This window comes from Pelecanus crispus, chromosome 7, assembly GCF_030463565.1.
Source record: "Pelecanus crispus isolate bPelCri1 chromosome 7, bPelCri1.pri, whole genome shotgun sequence".
NCBI classification, from domain to species: domain Eukaryota; kingdom Metazoa; phylum Chordata; class Aves; order Pelecaniformes; family Pelecanidae; genus Pelecanus; species Pelecanus crispus.
Window position 1 is genome coordinate 34,403,431 of NC_134649.1, and position 22,834 is coordinate 34,426,264.

At 44.1% G+C, this 22,834-nt stretch overlaps 1 protein-coding gene across 1 annotated transcript in view; it reads left to right on the forward strand.

Moving 5' to 3' along the window:
• The window catches only part of DNAH1 (dynein axonemal heavy chain 1), a 75,175-nt gene that overhangs the window by 10,598 nt on the left and 41,743 nt on the right, over window positions 1–22,834 (forward strand). The window contains exons 9-28 of the mRNA XM_075714661.1: window positions 362–573; window positions 1,782–2,080; window positions 3,098–3,248; window positions 3,832–4,025; window positions 5,377–5,602; window positions 6,243–6,362; window positions 7,140–7,222; window positions 8,647–8,788; window positions 10,198–10,353; window positions 11,320–11,518; window positions 13,371–13,624; window positions 14,517–14,729; window positions 16,506–16,670; window positions 17,375–17,496; window positions 18,057–18,162; window positions 19,264–19,443; window positions 20,136–20,276; window positions 20,928–21,091; window positions 21,591–21,704; window positions 22,315–22,503. Coding sequence (XP_075570776.1) covers window positions 362–573; window positions 1,782–2,080; window positions 3,098–3,248; window positions 3,832–4,025; window positions 5,377–5,602; window positions 6,243–6,362; window positions 7,140–7,222; window positions 8,647–8,788; window positions 10,198–10,353; window positions 11,320–11,518; window positions 13,371–13,624; window positions 14,517–14,729; window positions 16,506–16,670; window positions 17,375–17,496; window positions 18,057–18,162; window positions 19,264–19,443; window positions 20,136–20,276; window positions 20,928–21,091; window positions 21,591–21,704; window positions 22,315–22,503 — 3,430 coding nt within the window. The remainder of the gene's footprint in view (window positions 1–361; window positions 574–1,781; window positions 2,081–3,097; window positions 3,249–3,831; window positions 4,026–5,376; window positions 5,603–6,242; window positions 6,363–7,139; window positions 7,223–8,646; window positions 8,789–10,197; window positions 10,354–11,319; window positions 11,519–13,370; window positions 13,625–14,516; window positions 14,730–16,505; window positions 16,671–17,374; window positions 17,497–18,056; window positions 18,163–19,263; window positions 19,444–20,135; window positions 20,277–20,927; window positions 21,092–21,590; window positions 21,705–22,314; window positions 22,504–22,834) is intronic.

The window sequence follows — 22,834 nt, forward strand, 5'->3', positions numbered from 1 at the left end:
AGGTGGTTCACAAGTGGCCTCTCACAGATGAGATGACTCAGCTGTGCCTTGAAGCCTCAGTGGGAAGATTCTTCAAGTCCAATATTCTTTCTCATGGAAACTTTATGAGCCAAAGCCTCAGGAAGGTCAGGCACCAAGAGAGTCCCTCAGCCCCTAATGGGGGGCTGCAGAAAGTCTCTGCTGCAGAGCAGAGACTCTCTTTTCATCCAGCCATCTGCTGAAACTGCTACGTAATAAGGCCTATGCATCAGAGGAGACTCCTTTTCACAAGCGCTGTCCCAAAGGGACCTGTACTCTTCCTCTAAAACAGAAGCTGGGATGGCCGTTGCAGGCAATAACATGTTCTTTTTTTCGGTTCCAGGGCTCATCTGGATCCCAGACTATCCTTTTGATGAACGACGAGCAGATTTCAACTTTGTTTCATTCCTGACCAGGCCACAAGTCATCCTTCTCCTTACACAGGTGCAAGATGAGTGCAACAAGGCAGCCACCATGTCTCTGTTTAACTCAACCTTAGCCAAGCATGTCTGCTTGGAGGAGTTTGAACAGATCCAGACCCAGACCTTCACTCAGGTGAGCAGAGGAAGCATGGGGGTGAATACATGGAGCAGCCAGCAGGGCTGTCAGTGTGTAGTAGACAGATGCAGCAGCTGCAGATCGATTCCCTGGAAACAGATGAGTGAGCTTTCAAAGGAGAACTGTGGGTAGGGCAGAGAGGAATTTGCATGTGCATGTCAAATTTATTGGGATGTGGGGAGAATGGGCTGGAAGAGCCATAGCCACCTTAGCATCAGCCACTGCTGACCATGGTCTTAGGCATGGTCTTTCTTCCTCTTACCTCCTCCTGGTCTCCAGACAGATAACAGTCCTGGTTTGCATTCAAAAGTTTCCAGGTTTTTTTTTGGTTTATTTCTCCATCCCTCCAGCTGCAAGGCACAAGAGCTTTGAGTCCTCTTGAAGCACTCATGGGGGTAATGCTTTTCTACACTCTGTTCTTTATGTACTTAATTAGATTGTTCTGCTTGCGATGCCAGTAGACAGACTAGGACAAAAATTTGCAACTCTGGTAACTCTTGCCAGAAGATATTCATGCCCTCTAAATGAGGGTGGTACATTGCATGCTGGATGCGGTCACATGGAGTACCTTGTGCAGGGTTACACAGTAAATCAGTGGCAGAGGGCATGTGCTGGTCCTTCCCAGTCCCATGCTGTTTCAGCTAGGCAGTGCTGTCATCCACTCAGTGACTGAGGTTGTTTTATTACACACAAATGGCAGCTGCCTGTGGAGCAAAAGTGACACTTGGTGGTATTTTAATAAATTAAAACACTGCAGGCTGCTACTGCCCTTGGCTTCTTCCCCTCTTTCTCCTCGCTTGTCAAGAGAAGACAACATTTTGTCCTTTACTGGCTCATCATACTGTCTACACAACTTTTTATGAGGGACCCTGACACAGGCAGCTCCAGAGATACTGCTCTATAGAAAGGAGAACAAAAAGGAAATACTGTATATAAAAAGAAAGAGTAGAGCACTCCTGCTTTTTAGTATCAGGCTTTCTTTTTGTAGGTCTTTTGTCAGTGAAGGAGATGTGTGGCCAGGCTCAGATGCCACGCGTATGTGCATGAATTTGAGAGCTACTGTTTAGCTGCCACAGCTCTGAGACAACAGTTACCTTTCACAGCAGAGAAAGGTCCAGCAGTCCCAGCTAGCAGCTAACCTCACCATACTGCTTTCCCATCAGCCCTTGGAGGATTACACAGCTTGCTTTGTTTCTCTGCCCTAGGTTCAGGTGTTTCTCAAGGATACTTGGATCAGTACTCTAAAGACTGCAGTAAAGAGCAACCTGAAAGATGCAGGCAAAGACTGGTACAACCTGGAACAGAGCCACTGGGATGTCTACCAGATGACCAAACTACATAAGCTGATGAAGCGCATCAAATTAATCCTTCAGGACTCTGTGCGCTATCTGGTCCAGAACTCACTGATCAGCTTCACCCAGCTTTTGCTGGATGCTTGCCATGGTATCCTGAATTGCTCAGAGGACATGGAATGGGGAGATGACCTCATCAATAGTCCCTACAGGTAAGGAAGAGAGAGGAAAAAAAGGGGTGTAAAGAGCAGAAAAGTGTAGTGCCGTTGTCTTTCTAACTACTGTTTTTGCAAGCAAGCTTTGCACTGTATGGGGGCTTTAGGCTGGGCTCTTCCACCCAGTCCTCCACCTGACACATTTGCTTGAGTCTGGAAGAACGACACAGAGCTGGCTGCTCTATTACTACAGATTTCAAGTTGCTGCTAGTGATATGAGGCAGCCCATCAGAACCAAGGTCTGCTACTTTGACATACTGTTCTAAAGATTAGCCACTTCCAGCATTCTCAGGGGAGCAAATAATTATTACTAGCTTTTTTCTGGAGGCCAGGAAGAAGAATACGAGGAGGCATGGCTACTTAATTCCATTCTTGGATTAAACCTCAGGAGTAGGATCTGGCCTGGGATCTCTAAAGAATACCAAATTCAGGCTATCACAGTGCCTAGAATTGTCTTCCATTGGGTATTGATTTAATGATTTCTGTCCTTCATGGTATTAAAAAAGGAAGGTTTAGAAATTGAAAACAGGAAGAAAAGGAATAAAACCTTGCCACTCACATAGGCCTTTTACCTTGAAATCAGTGGAAGTCTTGACACTGACTTCAGCCGATCCTGAGCCATGCTGGTAACATACAAGATTGGAAGATACCAAATATAACTTCTGGAAGGTACATTTTGAGAGTATATTGGAGGTAATGAATGTCTGGTTTGAAGGGTGTCTGCAATTTTTCTGTAAAGCAGCTCCAATTCTCAGCATAAGGTTATGACTTTTGGGGATCCTGGTATGTCATGATTGACACTTGCTTCACCTTTGATAGACAAGAGTTCTCAATGTCTTTACTGGTAAATTAAGAACACAGTGTTTCATGCCTTCATCTGCATAAGACAGTCCTCCTCTCCTCTGCTTTCCTTTCCTGTCCAGTAGGCATTTTAGTATTAGCACCAGAGCAATGTAGTTGTGGACCATTGTCTCAAAAAGCATCCTTGTTCTTCCTTACCTCTTCCCACTGCAGGCCTCAAAGGAATCCACTCTTTGTAACAGACCTTGTGCTAGACAGCAGTGGTGTTCACTTCAGCCCCCCTGTGGAGAGCTTTGAGAAGTCCCTCATTTCTCTATTTGACAAGGGAATCCTGGTGACTCACACTGTCCCACAGCTGGAGAAGGTGAACTTTTCTGCATCAACAGTGATATAGCTCTGCAAGTCTTCTCAGTGCATTGCAGCTTGGTATAGACACCCCTGAGCTTGTACTGAGGGAGAGAGTTGCAGAAGTAGGTAGTTGGGAATCTGGTTTACTTAATTTGAGCATAGCACTGTACTAATGCGGTTCTATGCTGACAGGATTTCTTCAAGCTCCCCAAACCTGTAGCTATTTTATGTGGTTGTTCTCTCTGCTTTGGTGCTGCAGGTTCTGTGGAGGCATGCCCTAAGTAGCCTGGTTGCCCTAAGTGCATGGCAGCTGGTAAAAGCAGACACATAAAGGAAATAGCACCTTTTCCAGTGCTGTCAGTCTGGTGCAGATCTCTTGCATATGCATCCTTCTGCCTGTTACTGTGAAAGACCTATCTCCCCAGATCCTCCTTCTTTGGGGGTGGCAACGTAAAACTGATAAAACAATTCCTGACACAATGTAGAAGGATGGACTGCATAACTTCCCAGAGGTGACACTAGTGATTGTCTCACCTGTCTTCTGAGGAGGCATGGTTAGCTCTGCTAGTCCTGAAAGACCTCTCTCCTTTCTCTTCCAGTATGTGTTGGAGAACATGCTAATCACAGGCACACCCTTGCTGGACTCAGTGGGCTTGCACGAACCAGAAGTGGAAGAACTACGTGAGGCTATGCGGTCTGCCATTCAAAAGGCACTGATCCCTCTCCAAGCCTACGCCAAGAGATATGAGAAGTTCTTAGAGCTAAATAACAATGACATCCAGTACTTCCTAAGGTAAGTGGCTTCTGACAGAGGCACCTCTAACCCAAACAGCAAGCCTTTTCAGAAGCTGTCATGCGGATGTGCGTGAGAATGCGGGACCTGTTCTGAGACCACAAATGTGCGTGAAGTGCCTCAGATCTGAGATCAGGCATCAATCAGAAGCAGCCTTCAGCCATGGGCAGTGGTCCATGCTTTTAGAGGACATTGGTGGTGGCAGTGAGAATTTCTTCCTACCTCTGACAGCAGTCACATTCCTGTCATGTTTGTAAGTGTAATTGGAGATATTAATGGCCCCCAAAATGACTCATCCTGTTTGAAAATCCAGTTAACGTACTTGACTCTGACCTCCTTCAAATAGCATCTGTTCGGGCTGATAACATTCCGTAGAAAATAATGTTTTCTTTTGTTTCAGCCTCATTGTTTTCATTGCCAAAACTCTTTGCACCTATCCTGTCCTTTAGCCTCTGTTACTTTAATGGTCTTCTTTTTAGGCCTCATGTTTTCTCCAAACAGTGGGAATGAAGCCCTTTTTCTCTTTCATTATTCCAGCTTAATCAATTTACAAATCCTGTCTGACAAATTCATGTCTCTTCCCAGAACACACTGAAGTGCCTGCCATCCCCCAAGGTGCCTCCTGATCTTGCCCTGTTTACACCAGTGCTTTCATTTTGTCTCTCCCTCTCTTCTTGCCTTATTACCTCTTCCATGTCTTTCTTCCACTCTTTTTCTGCAGCAAAAGTATTTTGTGCTCTTACTCTACTCCACTTCTGTTGTGCTCTAAAACCTGTTGCAGATTTGAGTCTGTCCCTTCCCTTGCTCCCCAGTAATGTTCCTCAGCTACATAACAGTTCCATGTCTTCCTGTGTACACGTCTTCTGAAACTGGGAGCCTGTCTACACCACTGTGTGGGTGTAGCTGCAGTGCAGGTAGGCATAGGCAGCCTGGCTTCCTCTGCTTGGTGTTGGTAACTGTAGCAGTGAAGACACTGAAGCAGAGCCTTCAGTGCAGGCTGGTCACCCAAATAGATGGACTTTACATGGGATGTCTTTGCTACCATAGCTTCCCCTGCTTAGTTAAAGCTGACACTCATGTACTTGACTGTGATACAATCATTCCTCACTTCCTATGTAGGCGTATCTTTGGTTGTAAGGTCTAGAAGGCATTGGTACCCTCTCAGTCTGTGATTGCAGAAAGTTGTATACATTCAAATAGATGCATGTTTTAATACAAACAAACATCTCATTATTAATTTAACATCTTGATCCTTTGGGCAGACACGTCTGGACATCCTACGAACAGCCTGGATGCTCAGATAATCTTAAGGTCTACATTACCTTTTTTTGATATGTGTTTTTATTTACAGAGACTACGAAGAGCAATGTCCATCTGCCCAGGAAGTGATGAGTATAGTAAACATGCACTTGTCTGAAAAGGAGAACCTGGACAGCACTCTACCTAGTTCTATTGTCATTGGTCCCTTCCATGTCAGCACAGAAGATGTTAAGCAAAATCTGTCCAAAAAATACAAAGTGCTTGCCACTTCCATGTTGGACATACTGGCTAAAAATCTCCATTTGCAGGTGGAGAATGTAAGTTACCTGGTTCAATAGATTATCTGTCAGTGTCTTCACTTGTCCTTCTGCTTTTGAAGTCTCTGTGTTTGTGAAATGGCCAAAAGACAGCAACAGAGGCCATATTAATAAGGACATTTTAAAGATTGCATCAGAGTGATTATTTAAAAGAATGACTAGAGGGGAGATATGCAGACTCAACCAAATCAAGTATTAAATATACTTAATAAATTACGTGCCTGAAAGCTGCCTCTCTTGAGACAAAAATCTTCAATACCGTGCCATCTTGTAAAAATATGTTGGTGGATTGAAAAGATCTGTCTAGTAGACATTTGGAAGGTCCTTCTGCTTGCTCTGAGGATAACTGGAATATAGACAATTGCATCTGCCAAAGGGTTGTCTAAATCTGTTATTGTCGTCATTTCAACTACATACCTGCAGTTCCTCTTCCTCTTTTTTGGCAGTCTCATTCCATTTGAGCTCAAATGAGATGGATGGAGAAAGACTGTGTAAAGAAAAAGACAGAACAGGACTGTGTACTCATCACTTTAGACCACCTTCAGAATGGGAAGTGGGTGGATCATGGCAGGTTTTCCAGTTTGCCCATTAGCAATTAATGACTATTTGATGGTCTTTTCTCTGCTGTGTCCTCCTGAAGATCTGCGATGCATATAAAGCCCTGAGCTGCAAAATGCATGAGAAACCAAACAGCATCGAGGAGCTGGCTGAGCTGCGGGAGTGGATGAAGGGAGTCCCCGAGCAGCTGGCTGTGCAGGAGGTAGGGCATGCTCTCCTTATGGACAGGGGACACCAGATGAAAGGAGGAGGATATTAGTCAATGCAATGTGTGGTGTCTTGAAGCGGAAGTCCAATTTTTTTGTTTGGATGTCTTTGCATGCAATGCCATAAGATTCTTGGTTTTGTATTTTTGTAATTCCTAAGATTTATATTTTTAAATACACATATAATTAATTTAAATATCTACACAAAACAAAATAGCAGTTAAAAATCTTGCCTAAAGGACTTACGTGTGCTTTTTGCTACCTTCATGATCCTTCTGCATTTGTGTACTGAATACCTGTCTTCTGAAAATGAATGTTGTTCAAGAAACTATTTCTGCTACCAAATGCTCATATTGCTGTTAACGTATTTCTTCTAATAGGACATTCTAGTGCCGAGTTATTTCAAAGTTAGGTCTTCTCCCAGCTGAACAAGTGGGGAACAAATGCATCAAGCTGTGAGCTGACTTGTCCATGCCAAGGAAGGAACCTGGAGGATAACCCAAAACGCTCAATTTCTGTCCAGCAGTTTATCCACTAGGTCACACTTCATTCATATAGAACAGAGGGTGATGATGGCATGATCATTCACAGAACAAGGGGTTGTAAATCCATTCCCAGTGTTCACACAGCAGAGAAGCAGCCTACATCACATTAAGCTTGCGTGACTAACGCACTTCAAAGGCACCTCATGAAAATGAGGTATACACCAGAGAGTTGGAATCAGTATGATCTAAAGGTGTCTATTTTTTGTCTCTTTCTCTCACCCTGTGCAGGAACTGATACGTGAAGTCATGGAAGATTACAAGGTCATGGAGGAATTCCTTTACAATCTTACTGAAGAAGATTTCAATGACAAGTGAGCACCAGGCATTTCTCCCACTGTCAAAGTGGGACACTTTGCAGCAATTACCTTTCTCAGTACTTCAGGGCCTATGTGTCTATCAAGGGCTTCTGCAGAACTTTTAAGTGCCTCTCAGGCTATATGAGCACTGAATTCTTGAAATGAAGTTTATAGAGAAGACACTTAGGTTCATGCTGCCTTTTGGCCTGGGGCAAGGCAAACTGGTAGCTATTAACCTGTTTAACGTATTAAAGCTCTTTTCCCTTGGTTTTTTGGAGCCATTTGCAAGGTCTCAAAGTGCACAGTTTAGTCTCCTTCTGAAACTGAATGAACACTTTCAAGGTAGGAACACTCCCAGGGTTTTCTTAGGACTAGGAAGGAACACGAACCCTGTATTATTACTGCATTTCTTTTGTGTGCAGTCTCCTCTTAGTTTTATCCTTGGCTATGTTATTCATATTGGGGCCTGACTATGTCCCAGTAGCAGAGTCAGCTCACAAACACAGCTACACAGCTTCTAAAGTCATCTCAGCCCTGGAAGCACCTCTCATATGACATGGACTTTGTCCAATGTGTCTACAGCCTGAGGGAGTCTCTGCAGAGTGCTCCTGAAATTAGAAACATGGGATGCACAGTGCAAAAACCCCACAGAAGCTGCAGGAAAGCAGCTCAGCTCTTGGACAGCTTAGCACAGATATAGCTGTATGCCCACTGACCAGACCTGGCACATGCAGAACTAGTAGGCGATTGCTGCATCCCCAGGTGCTGGGAGGGGTGTGACCTCGAGCATAATGCTGCAAAGCTTACATCTGGCATTGCACACAGGCTAACAAGTCCAAATGGAGTAATGGGTGGGCTACGGCTGAGCAAGAACCAAGAAACCTGCCTTGGCACAAGCAGCCACTTTGTGCAGCCTTCCCTGTATCTGCATTGCACTCCCCAGGGCACTCTGCAGAAGCCTTGCTATCCAGGGCTTCACTGTATCTGGGTTACCCTGGCCCCTCACTGCCTTGCTTAACAGGAGACCGGCTTTTTCAGTAGCCCTGAAAAGCCACAAGCCAAGACTCTGACCCCATTTTTTTCAGTTCCTTGTGAATACATTCAAAGACAGACATTCCCTCTGGATGCCAACTGTTATTTTGCTGTCTCCTAGCTTTTCAGAAGCATACTGGATTTGTTCCTTTTAAAAAGGCCCTCCACTTCTCCCCAGCCCTCTCCAGTTGAATAGCCTAGTCACAAGGACTGCATATCAACAAGACAAGCTGGAAAAAATGTTTTGTTGAAACCACATGTGTTTCTGTTGTTGTAAAGCTTCCTTGTTTGGTGGGAGTTGGCTTTCTCATTCTGTTATTTTCAGCATTTCAAACATATGCTCAAAAAGCTTCACTCTCTCCGCCTTTTTTTTTTGTTGTTTGTTTTGTTATATCATGTGAGTGCAGGTGGGCTGCAAGTTACTGGCCGCTGAAAATAGCTATGCAAGCTGAGTCCATTCGGCTCCAGCACCTGGAGGATGAAGACAAATTTCGCAAAATCCAGGTCATAGATCAGAACAGCTTTCAAGACAAACTGGAAGAGATGCAGGTATTAAGCCCCTGACAATAAACTGTCCAGAGAAGGGACCTTGTCTTGTGGTCAGCCAGGTGGGAAACTTTCAGATGACATTTTAGTCAGATGAGTTTTTAGGTCAATGTATTGTTGGACCTAAAATTACCAACCCCACCCCTGGTTTTTTTACTGTAGGTTGGGCTTTTGATTAAGAGTTTCATTTTTGTGTGAAAGACAAATACTCTTTGCAGAAATACTGAATTTTCACTGGGGAAGTGTTCATTGAGATACAATATTCCAATTCTTGGTGCTCGGGCCACACATGCACCTCCTTTTTCTTTCTTGTGTACTCAGTTCCCTGCAGAGCATCTCCCATGATGGACAGCCATCAAGGGAGAAAAAATACAGCATTAAGTCATGGAACTCATCTCATGTGAAAGACCCTGAAACAACAGTAGAGTTTTGGAGCTCAGATGCCTCTGGTTTCTGCTGAAACAGTTTGAATTTTATTTTTCACCAGAAATTCCTAAATACAGAACAAAAATGCCATATTGGAAAGGCTGTAATCAGTGACCTAGATTATCTTGGAAATAGCCTCCCAAAATGATAATACCATAACACTGGATTTAAAAAAAAAAAAAAAACCAACAAAAAAAACCCACCACCACCCCTCAAAAACAAACAAACCAACCAACCCAAACCACCAAAAGAAAACAGAAAAGTTATTAAAGAAGCTGTGGACATGTGTGGTTAAACAATCCTTGGAAACAAACTGAATGGCCTAGTAGAGGTATCATTTTCACTTCACTGATTCCGTAACTAATGACAGTATAAATTCAGTAGCAAGAAATTTGGGCACAGACTCATTGCACCTACTCCTCAGGGATTAACTATTGAATCATAGAATCGTAGAATCGCTTAGGTTGGAAAAGACCTTTAAGATCATTCAGTCCAACCATTAACCTACACTACCAAGTCCACACTAAACCAATCAAGGGTAGACTAGACTAAACCATGTCCCGAAGTGCCACATCTATCTGTTTTTTGAATGCTTCCAGGGATGGTGACTCCACCACGTCTCTGGGCAGCCTGTTCCAATGCCTGACCACCCTTTCCGTAAAGAAATTTTTCCTAATATCCAACCTAAACCTCCCCTGGCGCAGCTTGAGCCCATTTCCTCTTGTCCTATCGCTAACTATTGTCACAAGGGTGAAAAGCAGCTGGTCATCACATTTGCATTTTCAACCACCTGACCAGGGGTTATTGCTTCTCCTCACCACTTTCAGTGTGGTCTAAACAGAAGTGGAATTGGATTAGGGGAGGTGAAATTGTGAGCATAAGAATCTTGCCATTGAATGTAACAAAGAGCACACCAGGAAGCTGAGATCTCCAGAGGCAGCACTCGGCTTCAGAGCCACACCTCATACCTGCCTTTTTTCTTCCAGCTGACTGTAGGTGGATTTTCCATCCAGGCAGACGTTAACCAAGTTCATGAGTTGGTTAACAAAGCAAGGGAAGTCAGGAAGCAGCTGAAGGAGCTTCAGAATTTGGCAATTATCTACAACAACAGGGAAAGAATCTTTGGAATGAAAGTTACTAATGTAAGTGTCAGGTCCTGTATCTACAAGACCCTAATCTTTGTTGGGCCTTCTAGGTGGTAGGTAGAGAAAATAATGAGACACAGTTCCTCAGGAAGGAATCCTTCATGCCCTTTTGGTTTATCTGATGAACTGCTCCATGGTCCTGTAGAGTGACCACACTGCTCTATCACTCCACAGTGCTGCAGAAGAGCTGATCCCAGGTGAATGTGGAAGGCTGTTCATGGGCCTGGTATTGCCACTTCAGTGAGAGACTTTGGGTGCCCACACTCAGATCTGAGTGATGTTAATGAGGAGGAATTGGATGGGGAAGGTCTTGAAGCAGCAGTTAAGATGCATCAATTTCTGTAAGGCTGTTACTGCAGTTACATATACGTGAATGAGTGTGGTTGGACAGTGGTGTGCAGGCAGCTGGGTGGGCTCAGAGCGTAGCATGTTCTCCTAAGGCAACAGTTTATATAGTTGCAAACACTCATTTTGCCTGTAGCTGTTCAGCTGCTAATGAATCATTGTCATCCACATCCAGCCTAGTCTGGCTGCAGAGTAGAAGTGATCTTTTTCTACCTCTCAGTCTATGGTTACTTCTCCTTCACTGTAAGAAGCCAAGTTTCGATACGATGTGCAGTGTTGTGTGTGGACTGCCAATCAAAATCTCATTCTGCAGCAGAGCATTTGTAGAGGCAAGTGGAGGGAGTGCTTTCCATGCAAGACACATGGTGCAGGCACAGCTCCACCAGATGCATTTGGGCCTGAATGCGTAAAGCCCAACTCTGCTAGTTGCTCTCCCTTGGAATCTATATTGTGGTCCCAGGAGAAGGTAGTCTGATACATCCTCTTGAAGTACACATTTTCTCATTGCTTGCTTGAGATTCAAAAAAGAATTGTGCCTTTTTTGGCCTTTTGACATGCAAGCTGTCATCCAGAGGGGAATACACTTGTTGCTTATGCTTGCTTTTTCTCTTTCCCAAGTACAGTAAACTATCCAGGATGGTTAAGGACTTCCAGCCATACTATGATCTCTGGACTACAGTGTCAGACTGGATGCAGTGGTATGAGAGTTGGATGAATGATCCTCTCATGGAAATTGAGGCTGAGCAGCTAGAAAAGAATGTCAGTGACTCTTTTAAGACAATGCAGAGATGCGTGAAGCAGTTCAAGGATTCACCAGGTACATAAGCAGTCTGGGGAAAGGAAGTTGGTGCATATCAGCATTTTGATGTGAGGAATGCCACAGAGCTCTGAACAGGGATTGTCAGGATGTCATATGGATGTCTTGTGTGTATTAGAGCCAGCTGAGAAAATGCTAGCAAAGTTATTTTCCACTTTTTTTCTGGAACTATGATGATTCACATTTAGATGCTAGTTTGCTGCTTGAAGTACCAGCTTGGCATGGAAACAACCAGGCTGCAAATCCCTTTTATACCTAATTCCCAAGACAGTACTGAAATAAAAGCCACCCTCTTATGCTGCAGTTAATATTTACTCATTTATATAAAGTAATATAATCCAGACTAGTCATAGAGAGTTACTATATAGCCCAGTGGCTAGACACGTGGGTTTAAGCCTTTATGCAAGTCAGGCAGCAAAGGAACTTGAATCTGGGTCTTCCAGGTGCTGTTTTCTTGGCCAATCTTATTTTCTCTATTGGCCAATGAATTTAATGGAAAGCCAGAAGAGATCTTGATTTTTTTTTTAATGAATAAAATGAAATTGCAAAGTCTGGAAATGATCTGTAGAATGTAATAACCGTTTTCCTTCCTGCCTGACTGTGTATGAAGTTTAGATGATCGCATCCAGCCCTTGCAATTCACATGAAGGTCTTTTAATCATGGCTCCTAGTGAAGCTGGAATTAAGACTTCAGTTGTAGGTTAACTTCCCATTCCATGATTCTCAGACATGTGTTGGTCATTCTTTAGAGTGAATTCTAAAATATCCTGCCAGATGGCTTAGATTGAAATATATTTTGCAGTGGGAGATTTTTGATTCATCCTTTTTAACTTGAACTCGCTCTTAAACAATGCCATGAATCAGCCCCAATGGAGGAGGTGATGAGTGGATGCGTGAATAACTATGAATCATTATGGTAAACAGAAGTACTAAGAATACCTGCTCATATTCACTGCAATATTCCCTGGCACCTGGTAAAATATATGCTTCGTCCTTGAGTCTGCCTTGTCTTTGCATACCACAGCAGGGAGTGTGAAGTGGTCACATCCTTGCTGTGAGTGTGCAGTGCAACCATACAGGGTGCAATAAAAGGAGACACGTGCCGTAGCCAGATTTTGGAAAGGAAGCAAGTCCCATGTTCTTTGTGTGCCCATTGCTTTACTCGCAATAGCATAAGCTGAAAAAGGGCAGGATGTGAACAGAGACGTGGGCTTCCAGGATGCCCCCAGAAAGCAAAAGCCATTCCTTGACTTTGTCCTTCCTATGCGGCAGAAGTACCTTTGGCTCTAGTGTGGCCATAGGCTGGCATGCTGGAAGGACCTTTCCTGCATGCTTTCTATTTCCATAGCTAGCTGTGATCCTAGCCTACTTCTACCTCCTATATGTAGTGTCCATCTTCGATTTAGGATGGCCTGAGCTGGGGTGTGAGATAACTCGCAACCCAATCTTGTTGAGGAAGCAAAGATCTTGGAACAATGACCAGAGCTTCTAGAATATCTGTTGGCAGATGGGGCTTCATCATGCTTGGACCCATATTAAGAAATTAAATTTCTCTGCTTCTCATCTTCTGGTGAGCTCTGCTTAGCATGGACTTGCCTATAACAGACTTTTGGCTCATAGGCAGGTCTGCTTCTGGGATTGGGCTTGAATCCTTGCTTAGTAGCCACGTAGAGAGAGCCTTTGTGTCCTCATTACTTCAACCTGCATTTTCCAGTGCTCTGTCCTGCTGCTTACCTACCCCATACTATGTGTCTACAAGTACATCAGGCTTTAGACAGGTTCTAGGAAGTTCCTTAAGGCAACTTCTCACACACTGTAGTTGCTGATGTTCTTCTGTTTTTCTCCCTGAAAGCCTGCCAGGGTCTGGCAATGGAGTTTCGAGACAAGATTGAAGAATTCAGACTATACATCCCCTTAATTCAAGGGCTGCGCAATCCTGGTATGAGAAACCGGCACTGGGAGATGCTGTCAAAAGATATTAACATCGATATCAAGCTAGAACCCAATCTGACAGTTGGTCGCTGCTTGGACATGAACCTGCTGGACCGTATCGAGAGCATTACCAAAGTAGCTGAGATAGCTGGCAAGGAATACGCCATTGAGAATGTGAGGAGAGAGGGATTTGCTGTGTCTTTGGTTGCTTCTCAAATACGTTTCTGTTGAGCAGGTAGTCATTGCCTTGGGTGATGTTCCTGTTGTCCCAGAGCATTAGATACATTCTGCAGCACGAGTAAAAAGGCTGCTGCCTTTAGAGAGGGGAGCAACGGCCACACAACTGAGTTCACACACTAGAAGTCATTTCGCCTTGCATAGAATTTCAGTTGTAGCATAACAGTGCTGCCTTATGGTTATGCTGATCCACTGGTTGGGTCTCACACCTCACTGTGGGATTAGTGACTGTTTAAGTTCAAATAAACTGATTGTCTGCATTCTGCCATTCAAACGTTATGTCAGGGAGATTAGCTGTGGCTGGAAACGGTGGCAAAGCCTTTAACACAGTAAACATGCAGGGAAGACTTGCTGGCTCTGGAGATTCCTAGGTTAGATAGTCTTTCAGCTTTCGCATGTGACCTGAGATGGTCTTGATTGAAAGTCATTACCTTCTGGCAGCCTTTGTTCTCTGAAATCTCAGGTGAGTTCCCAATGGATAGCTACCCCTTTCACAAAGCCTTCATTAACTGTAATCATTAGTAGGCACTTTGCTGGCAGCCTCTGTGCATCTAGTAGCATAAATGGGCCTGAAGATGAAATTGCCCTTTTTTTCACCTCAAGGTGTTCTTTCAGGACAGCGTTGAGGGGTTGAGTCTATGGGCAATGCAGAGGAAACGTGCTGTTGCCGAGTGTGTCATGCATTAAATACACAGCTGCTGTTTCCAGTGGAATCCAAGAGCAAAAATCTGTCACTTGCTAGAGAGGGGTATTAAGAGAGTTGTGGAAGCTGCGATAACCATTGTACAGGTTGTATCTGAAAATTAAATTGCTTGTCCCTCTGTTCCAGGCACTCAACAAGATGGAGAGTGAATGGGACTCTATTTTATTTACTGTGATGCTTTACAAAGACACAGATACCTTTATTCTGAAAAACACTGATGAAGCTTCTCAGCTCCTAGATGATCACATTGTCATGATTCAGAGCATGTCCTTTTCACCATTCAAGAAACCTTTTGAAGAAAGGATGAACGCCTGGGAAAATAAGCTGAAGATGACACAGGTATTGGTTTCTTACCCACACATGTGTGGTGAAGGCAGGCAGCTGGGCTGTGCTGCCATGCTTGAACATGGACACTATGCAGTTGCTGCTAGGGAACTGGGAGTACAACTATCAAAAGAATATCAGTCTTTAGGGAGGAACAGGGCCTGTCGAAAGCCCTCTGACTATAAAAAGGGGGGCTAAACTCAGAGCCTCCTTCTGCAAACAGCAGTGATGAAATTCCAGCTCTTTTGCTGCCTGCCTATTGCAACACTTTCTGGAGGGGCCAGGACTCTCCTGTTGCTGTGAATAGTCCCACTGGCATCTCTAATCATATTATACTAAGTGCACCTTACAGATTCTTAACAGGCCCTGTGAAATCCATGCTAATCATTAACATCTCAGTGTAGGAAAGTATGTGGAAGACTGCTGTTTAGAGCAGGATCTGGCAGACTGTGCCAGCACTTCTTCATCAGACCAGAGCCTGAATGCTCAGCACCCAGCAGGACTCAGCCAGCAGAACAGCATTTTACTGCAGGAGAAAAATTCAAATACAAGTATCTGGCTGGAGAATTCTGTGCAAATGCTGGTGATTGATGCACAGCAGCATTGTTATCTGTTATTCATAACTACCTTATTCTGTTTATTGGTGCTTACCACCTGGTGCGCTTGGGCCATGGACTGCCAGAGTGCTAGCCTTGTCTTGTGAGGATACAGAAATGCTACTCTAAGCCCTAAGGCAGTAGGTGATGTGGGGAAATTCAATTATTTACTGTGTGATTTTGGCTGTGATATTGTCCATGTTTTCACCTTGCCTTTCCTTACACCTTCTTTTGATTTTATTCATTCCTGTCACTAAAGGCCCATGAATCTGCTTCTGGGAAGTGGCTTACCAGGGTTAGCTGATGGAGTATGGCAAACACCGCTGTCTGTGTTACTGGAAAACCCCACCTCTTGCTAGGTCAAGTGACTGCCTGTGCTCAGGGAACGGTAGATAGCACCATGTGACTAAGGCAGTCTGAAAGGGAGTCAAACACTTGAGCTGCTTTGCAATGTTGGGCAGGTTCCCCATACCTTCCAATGTCCCATGCCTGAAAATGGAGGAGGAGGATGTTCTTCTAACCTAAATCTCTTTCTCCTTTGAATGCCTGACAAACGGGGTTTTCTCTCTGGTGTCTAGCTTAAATGTTTAGCTTTTCATTCATTCTCTTAATTCAGAGTGTTATTTGAAGATCTTTTCATGGATTATTCTGTAGGCAAGGCTGGGGTTGAGGTACATCAGGCAGAAGAGAGAATATGACAGAACTGCAGGGTCTGGCGTATTTTATTTGTCATTCTTCTTGCCCCAAAAAGCTCTTTTCACAAAATGAAATCCCCATCTTACTGTGCTGACATTGTGCTATCTTCTGTAAAATACAGAAACACTAGCCACAGAAATTTGACCTAGCACCACAAAGTCCCTTTGAGCTTTAGTGTTGGCTTACACATATTTCTAAACTACCCCTATTAAACTAGTAGGTGTTGATTCTGATGCCTGCTGACAACAGTTAGCAAAGGGGATTGCTACGAAATTGTTAATTATTTGGGAAGGAAATTCCAGCTCCTGATGCTGCAGGTAGATTTTAGAATTGTGGAAGGTCTAAGTGCAGTATCACCTCTTTTTTTCTTTTTCTTCTTTTCTTTTTATTTTTTCTTTTTTTTTTTTTCTTTAAACCCATTCTGGTGCACAGTTTGAATGGTTTTATCAAATAGGTTCATAGCACGGTGTCCTGATATGCTCTTCTTGCTTCCCATTAGGATGTCCTAGAGGAATGGCTGAACTGCCAGCGCTCTTGGCTCTACTTGGAGCCCATCTTTAGGTCAGAGGACATCAAAAGACAGCTCCCATTGGAAAGCCAGCGCTACCAGGCCATGGATAGGGACTGGAGGAACATCATGAAAAATGCTAACGAAAACCCTGAGGTGTGTGCCTTGATGAAAGCCAGTGCAGGTATCCCAACCTTCTTGGAGCTGTGCTCACACAAGGACTGCCTTTGAGTCATTTTTGTAATGATGTGGGCATGAGCAGAGCTGTATAAACATGCAACCTTGCCCAGGGCGACGTGCTAGGTTTCTTTGCTTGGAACTTGGCCTTTCGTTCTGGTGTCCAAATGGACAGAGTCATTCCCTGTGATGACTTGCACCAAGCTGTCCACCCCACCAGATACCTTCTCCTCAGCACACAGACTCCCTACCTCCTACGACTCTTGTAACCAGCCCTGCTATAATCCTAATCCATAAGATAACTCCTTCAATTCTGCCTCAAGACTGACTCTTTAAATTGTTTAGAGCCATTGTTTTCACCTGTTTCTGTGTCCTGGTAGCAGTGCTCTGCACTCTTCTGTTCTCCAGTCTCCATGTCCCAGGACTCCATCACCACTTGTATCTCATATTACAAATGTTCATATTTAGGGGAACCCAGAAATGTGCTTGTCACATCCATAAGCACTGTTTCCCCTCTTTGCCCACAAAGCTCACACCTCTCCAGATTGCTGTGAAAGTACTCCTGTGAATGAGTCATTTAAATCCTATCAGTAACATCACTGGGCAACCCAATTATCTCCACTGCCTTATCTCCCACATGCTCAGAATACTGATGCTTCCTCTGTTCTCCATTCTGTTTATAGGTGATGTCTTTGTGCCCTGATCCTACGCTACTAGAGAACCTGCGAAAATGTAACAAACTACTCGAACTTGTGCAGAAAGGGCTGAGTGAATATCTGGAGACAAAGAGAGGTGCTTTTCCCAGGTAACCCCAAATTTCAGTGGGCTGGATCACACTCCCTGGTTCAGACAAAAAATATGAAAGGAGAGGCTCACTCCAGTTCACTCTGCCAAGAAAGAGCAAAACAGTCTAAGCTTACGATACTGTCATGAGACTGCAAACATAAGCCAGGCTGTGCCTTTCAATGCTGCCATCTGATGGGGAGAAAACAGGCAAACACAAATGCTGTGAATTAAGGGCAGTCTGGTAGCATTGTTGCGTATCTGTGCCTCATGATTTGTCTAGAAAGAATGGGGTAAAATGAAAACCTCCATGTAACTCCGTCCCTTATTCTGAAGGAATACTTCTATTCTAGTTTAAACCCACGTTGCATGGCAATAACTGACTTCTGCAGATGGAGAAGTCTTTCTCTATGGAAGGGTAGAAAAGGTAGCTGGACTGTGGCTGCTACTCTCCTGCACAAATACAAAGAGATCAGTGAGCAGTCAGAAACGGTGTCTCTAGCTTGTTCCTCATCTTGCCAGGACTTAGCCCTTGATGCTACAGTAAAGAGAGCCTTGCCTCATGCCTTGCTGTGTTTCTAGGTTCTACTTCCTTTCAGACGATGAGCTGCTGGAAATACTGTCTCAGACAAAAGACCCCACTGCTGTACAACCTCATCTCCGCAAATGCTTTGAGAACATTGCACAGGTAGGCAAAGCAAGCACCCTAGTGTCTTGGCCCACCTTTGGGAAGCTGGTGTCATGGGAACTTGGAGGCATGCTGAGATCTGGAGGAGTGTTCACATTCTGCTGTGTGGAATTGTATCTCCTGGGAACCTGTAACTGTACCTAGGCATTGCAAGGTGCTGCCTGCCCTGGAGTGGGATTCAAGCAACCTCACTTTAGACATTTCAAAGCCAGATGCCTGCCTATGAACTGGGCACCCTCAATTGCTTTTTAGACAATGAGAGGAAAATAGGCATCTGCAAAGGGCAACTTACAGAAATTCACTTAGATACCCATCTTAGGAGGACAGGATACTCCGTCTGGAGATGTCTGTCCATCCCACCGTGGAGGCCAAGAGAAATAGCTCAGACTTAGCTGTCTACTCGCAGGCACCTGGTTAGGATGGAATCCCACTCTTGCTGACAGCCTCAGGAGTGACAAGGAGTGAACAAGCCTGAACTGAATTAAGTTTCTGCCTTCATTCTACTTAGGAGCTGGGGTTAACCTAGCTTTTTTCCTCTTTATTATTCCTAATAGACTTCAGACTCCATGGCTAGTCACAGCTTGCACCACCACAATACTCAGACACTTAAACCAATCTCCTAGTCATTAGCTTGGGAAAATAGAAAGGAAATTGAACTAGAAACCTGGAGCAAAGCCATTGGAATAAATAAGGGGACTTTCAGTGATATGCTGGGGGGGGGCACTGGAGAAGCTGTTAAAATTTTACTCTTAAAACCAGGCACTCTGACCTCGAGGGAAATTATTTGAATCTACTGAATTGAACAGGAATCAAGGGTTTGAATCCTAGACAGGCAATGAGAAATGTTCATCCTACCTATTTGCTTCACTCAAGTTAAACCAGAGATGTGAATCTCTGGTTTTCCTACAGTCATCCTCCATCTTTTGGAGACGTCATTTTACACGTCTGTTGCACACTTTATTATCACTATTGACAGCCAAGTTTGGCACCAGATTTATAATGAGCGTAGACCACTGCATTCTGCCTCTCCCCCAGTGGCAGGAAGGCAAGGATAGAAAGGAAATCCTCCATTCACATGTCCTGTTGCACTTCTTCCATTAGCTGCTGTTCCAGGAGGACCTACAGATCACACACATGTACTCTGCTGAAGGAGAAGAGGTGAAGCTGTTTGTTCCCATCTATCCCACTGACAATGTGGAGGACTGGCTGCTGGAAGTTGAGAAATCCATGAAAGCCAGTATACGGGACAACATAGAAAGATCAATCGGTGTTTATCCAGTGGTAAGAGTCTTATCACAGACTGGCAGGTCTCTAATGTCTTGATTCCAGGCTTGCCATAGAGGTCACCGGTGATGGGGCTGATGAATTTGTGGTATTCTACTAGTTTTACAACACAGCATTTAATCCAACTGTGTGTGGGTCAAGTGCAGAATGCGCGGTTGAGCAAGTAGCTAATGGTCCAGAAGAATGCAAACCCTGCACACTCACTTAACAGCCACAGAACACTTCCCAATAACATAGAACAACCCTGTGTAAATCCATTTCTGTTCCTCCATCCAGGCAGCTTCCTCTTTATGAGGATCTACCCTCTTTTGTCTTCTTCAGCTCTCATGTCTCACACAGTATACTGGTAAAGGCAACCAAGGCACTGTAAACTATTGGTTTCAGTCAATGCATCAGAGGATGCATCTTGGCTCAGGTTTCTGTGTAAAAGCTATGCTGGTAGAAAATCTGAATTTTTATTTGTTTGGGTCTAGGGAGGGAGAAAGGCTGAAAAAAGAAAAGGCCTCAGATATTTCTGTTGCTGTTTTCTACTCAGTTTGAAAATTTGAAACTAGGAAAGTTAGAACAGGCCAGAGGAGGGGAAACACTCTTCTGGGTCTCACAGATTCACCTCAGAGCAGGAAGATGTAAAATTAAAAAAAAACCCAAAACATTGTCTTACCACCTTTTTTTTTTTCTTCTTTTTTAAGACTCCACGTACTACATGGGTCTTGCAGTGGCCTGGCCAAGTGGTCATTGCTGGCTGCCAGATTTTCTGGACAAAGGAAGTGTCTGAAGCTCTGGAAGCTGGAGATTTGTCCAGCAGACTTTTCCCGCAGCTGAGTACTCAGGTGTGAAAATGAATGTAAGGGTGACATTTTGCCAGATGGAGACTTTTCAATCATCAGACCTTAGATAACTTATAAATATAGCCAGGGCAATACTGTAGGAGAAACAGAGACACAGTCCTGCATAGCACAGCTCAGAAACAGGTAGAAAACCAGGTTCTTGTCATCTTGATCATTAGGATATTTGTCATCATAAATCTCAAATAATGTACAGAAAAAATAATATGATCATTACCTGAAGACAGAAGATAACTTCCCAGGGTCACTCAAGAAGTTAGAGGTGGGGGAGAACTGAAGTGATGGACAGTAGAAATCAAAGCAAAACTGCATCCTTCACATCTGTTCCATGCATCTAATCATGCCTAATACCTGGGAGATATGGTGTCCTCAGCTCTGGGCCTCATGGTGGCTCTAACTCTTTCTTTTCACCTGAACATGGTAATGGCATAGGCATAAGTCAGCTCTGAGCCAGCTCTGAGCAGTATTTGCTTTCTGAGCAGTCATTTGTATCTCTGACAAGAGGTGAGGCAGAAGTTGCCTGGACACAGCCTGTGATCTGGACTTAGCATGCCATAAGTTTGACTGCATTGTGTTAGTACAGCCTGGGTCTTTGGGATATAGATTGCTTCAGAGTACTTTCTTTTCCTTACCCAGCTGGGCGATTTGGTTGCCCTGGTCCGTGGAAAATTGACTAAGATGCAGCGAGCAGTGTTGTCAGCTCTTATTGTGGTTGAGGTCCACGCCAAGGATGTTGCAGCAAAGCTGATTGAGGAGCGTGTGACAAGCATGAATGATTTCGAGTGGATCTCCCAGCTCAGGTAGAGACCGCAGCTGTTGAACTTCACCTGGCCTCCCTGGCCAGTCTCCATTCTTCTTACCCATCAGCCATGGCCATGACAAATGGAAACAAGCGTTTGCATAGTCTGTAAGCAGTATTCCTTAGTTGCCTCTAACATCCCTATGAGGAGTGGGATTGAAGTCTGCTAAAGATGCCAGTTCTAAGGCATCTGAGACCGACCTTATTTTGACAGCATCCACTTTGGCAATACAGACTAAGCCATACCATGGTATTTCACAGCCTCACTGTGAAAGGGCATGCTCCTGCCCAAGAAGGAGTGCGATGCTTGATATAACACCTAATTTCAGGTGCTGTGAGAACTCCTGTCCACCCTGTTGTGTTATCTTATTCTTTCTTCTCTCACGAGGGAAGTCCCATGACATGCAGGTCTCCAAACCTGCAGGCTGCAGTCTTATGAGCTGCTGTATTGTCTGCCAGCCAGTGTTTATCTTTCTGATGTCATGTTCACTCATCATTAGATACTACTGGACAAGGCAGGACTTATACATTAGAGCTGTGAATGCTGAATTTATCTATGGCTATGAATATCTGGGCAACAGTGGCCGTCTGGTTATCACGCCCCTCACTGACAGGTAAGGAGATTGTTTTCTGGGTAATAAGTGTGGGGTTTTTTTTTTTCTGGATGAACAAGCCTCATTGGGGATTAAACCAAGGATCTGACCATGCTGATCTTACTACGTAATGTATGTAAATAGAAACCATTTGTAGAATAAAGGACTACCTGAGACAAGGGCATAGGAACACCCTGGCATTGGTTCTACTGTATTCCTAGTGATCAGTGCTCAGAGTGATTACTTTTACTCTCCTAATTCTTAATGTAGTGTTCTGACTCATATAAAATGCCCACCTGATAGCTAAGGAACTCTTCTACAAACCAGTAGATAGGGGCATCTAATACTCTAGCATATGCAGCAGCAATAATAGTTTTACCCTTTTGTAACTGTCCTTTTTCTGGAGAGTGAATTTGTAGCCAGTGGCAGAAGGATTTATCCATGCAGGCCCCATGAATACTAATCAAGGCCACATAGCTAACTCCTTTGCAGAGTGCTGCATATCTAAGCAGTTCTGCAGAACAATAAAGCATGGATTCCTACCTGTCTCCAGCTGGGTAGATCATATGTCTCCCTTACTGAAATCAGTAGTAGAAATGCTTTTCATCATCTGGTCTCTTCTTTGTTGTAGGTGTTACCTGACGCTTACAGGAGCTCTGCACCTGAAATTTGGAGGAGCACCTGCAGGACCAGCAGGAACAGGCAAAACAGAAACAACAAAAGACCTGGGGAAAGCACTAGCGATCCAAACTGTAGTGTTCAACTGCTCCGACCAACTTGACTTTATGGCAATGGGAAAGTTTTTCAAGGGACTAGCCAGGTACAATGAAATGCTGCATGTCATTATCAAGGAGTGGGTAGGATACAGGGATGCCAGCCACTGGGCATTGGTGGGTATTTTTCATAGCAGCCCAGAAGAACAAGCAAAGCCTTAGTAAGAGGGTTACTATGTTCCAGAATGAGCAAAGTTACAAAATTCCTGCCAGAAGGGAGGGATAGTTGAGCCAAATAAAAAAAAAAAATAATGGATAAAAAGAGATCCTGTTCATTTAAGGCAAAATTAAAATGCTTTGCACCAATCCACTATTAGACACCTGTGCAAATGTTTCCAGCTCTGGCCTTTGTTTTAATATCATACACGTTGGACTGAG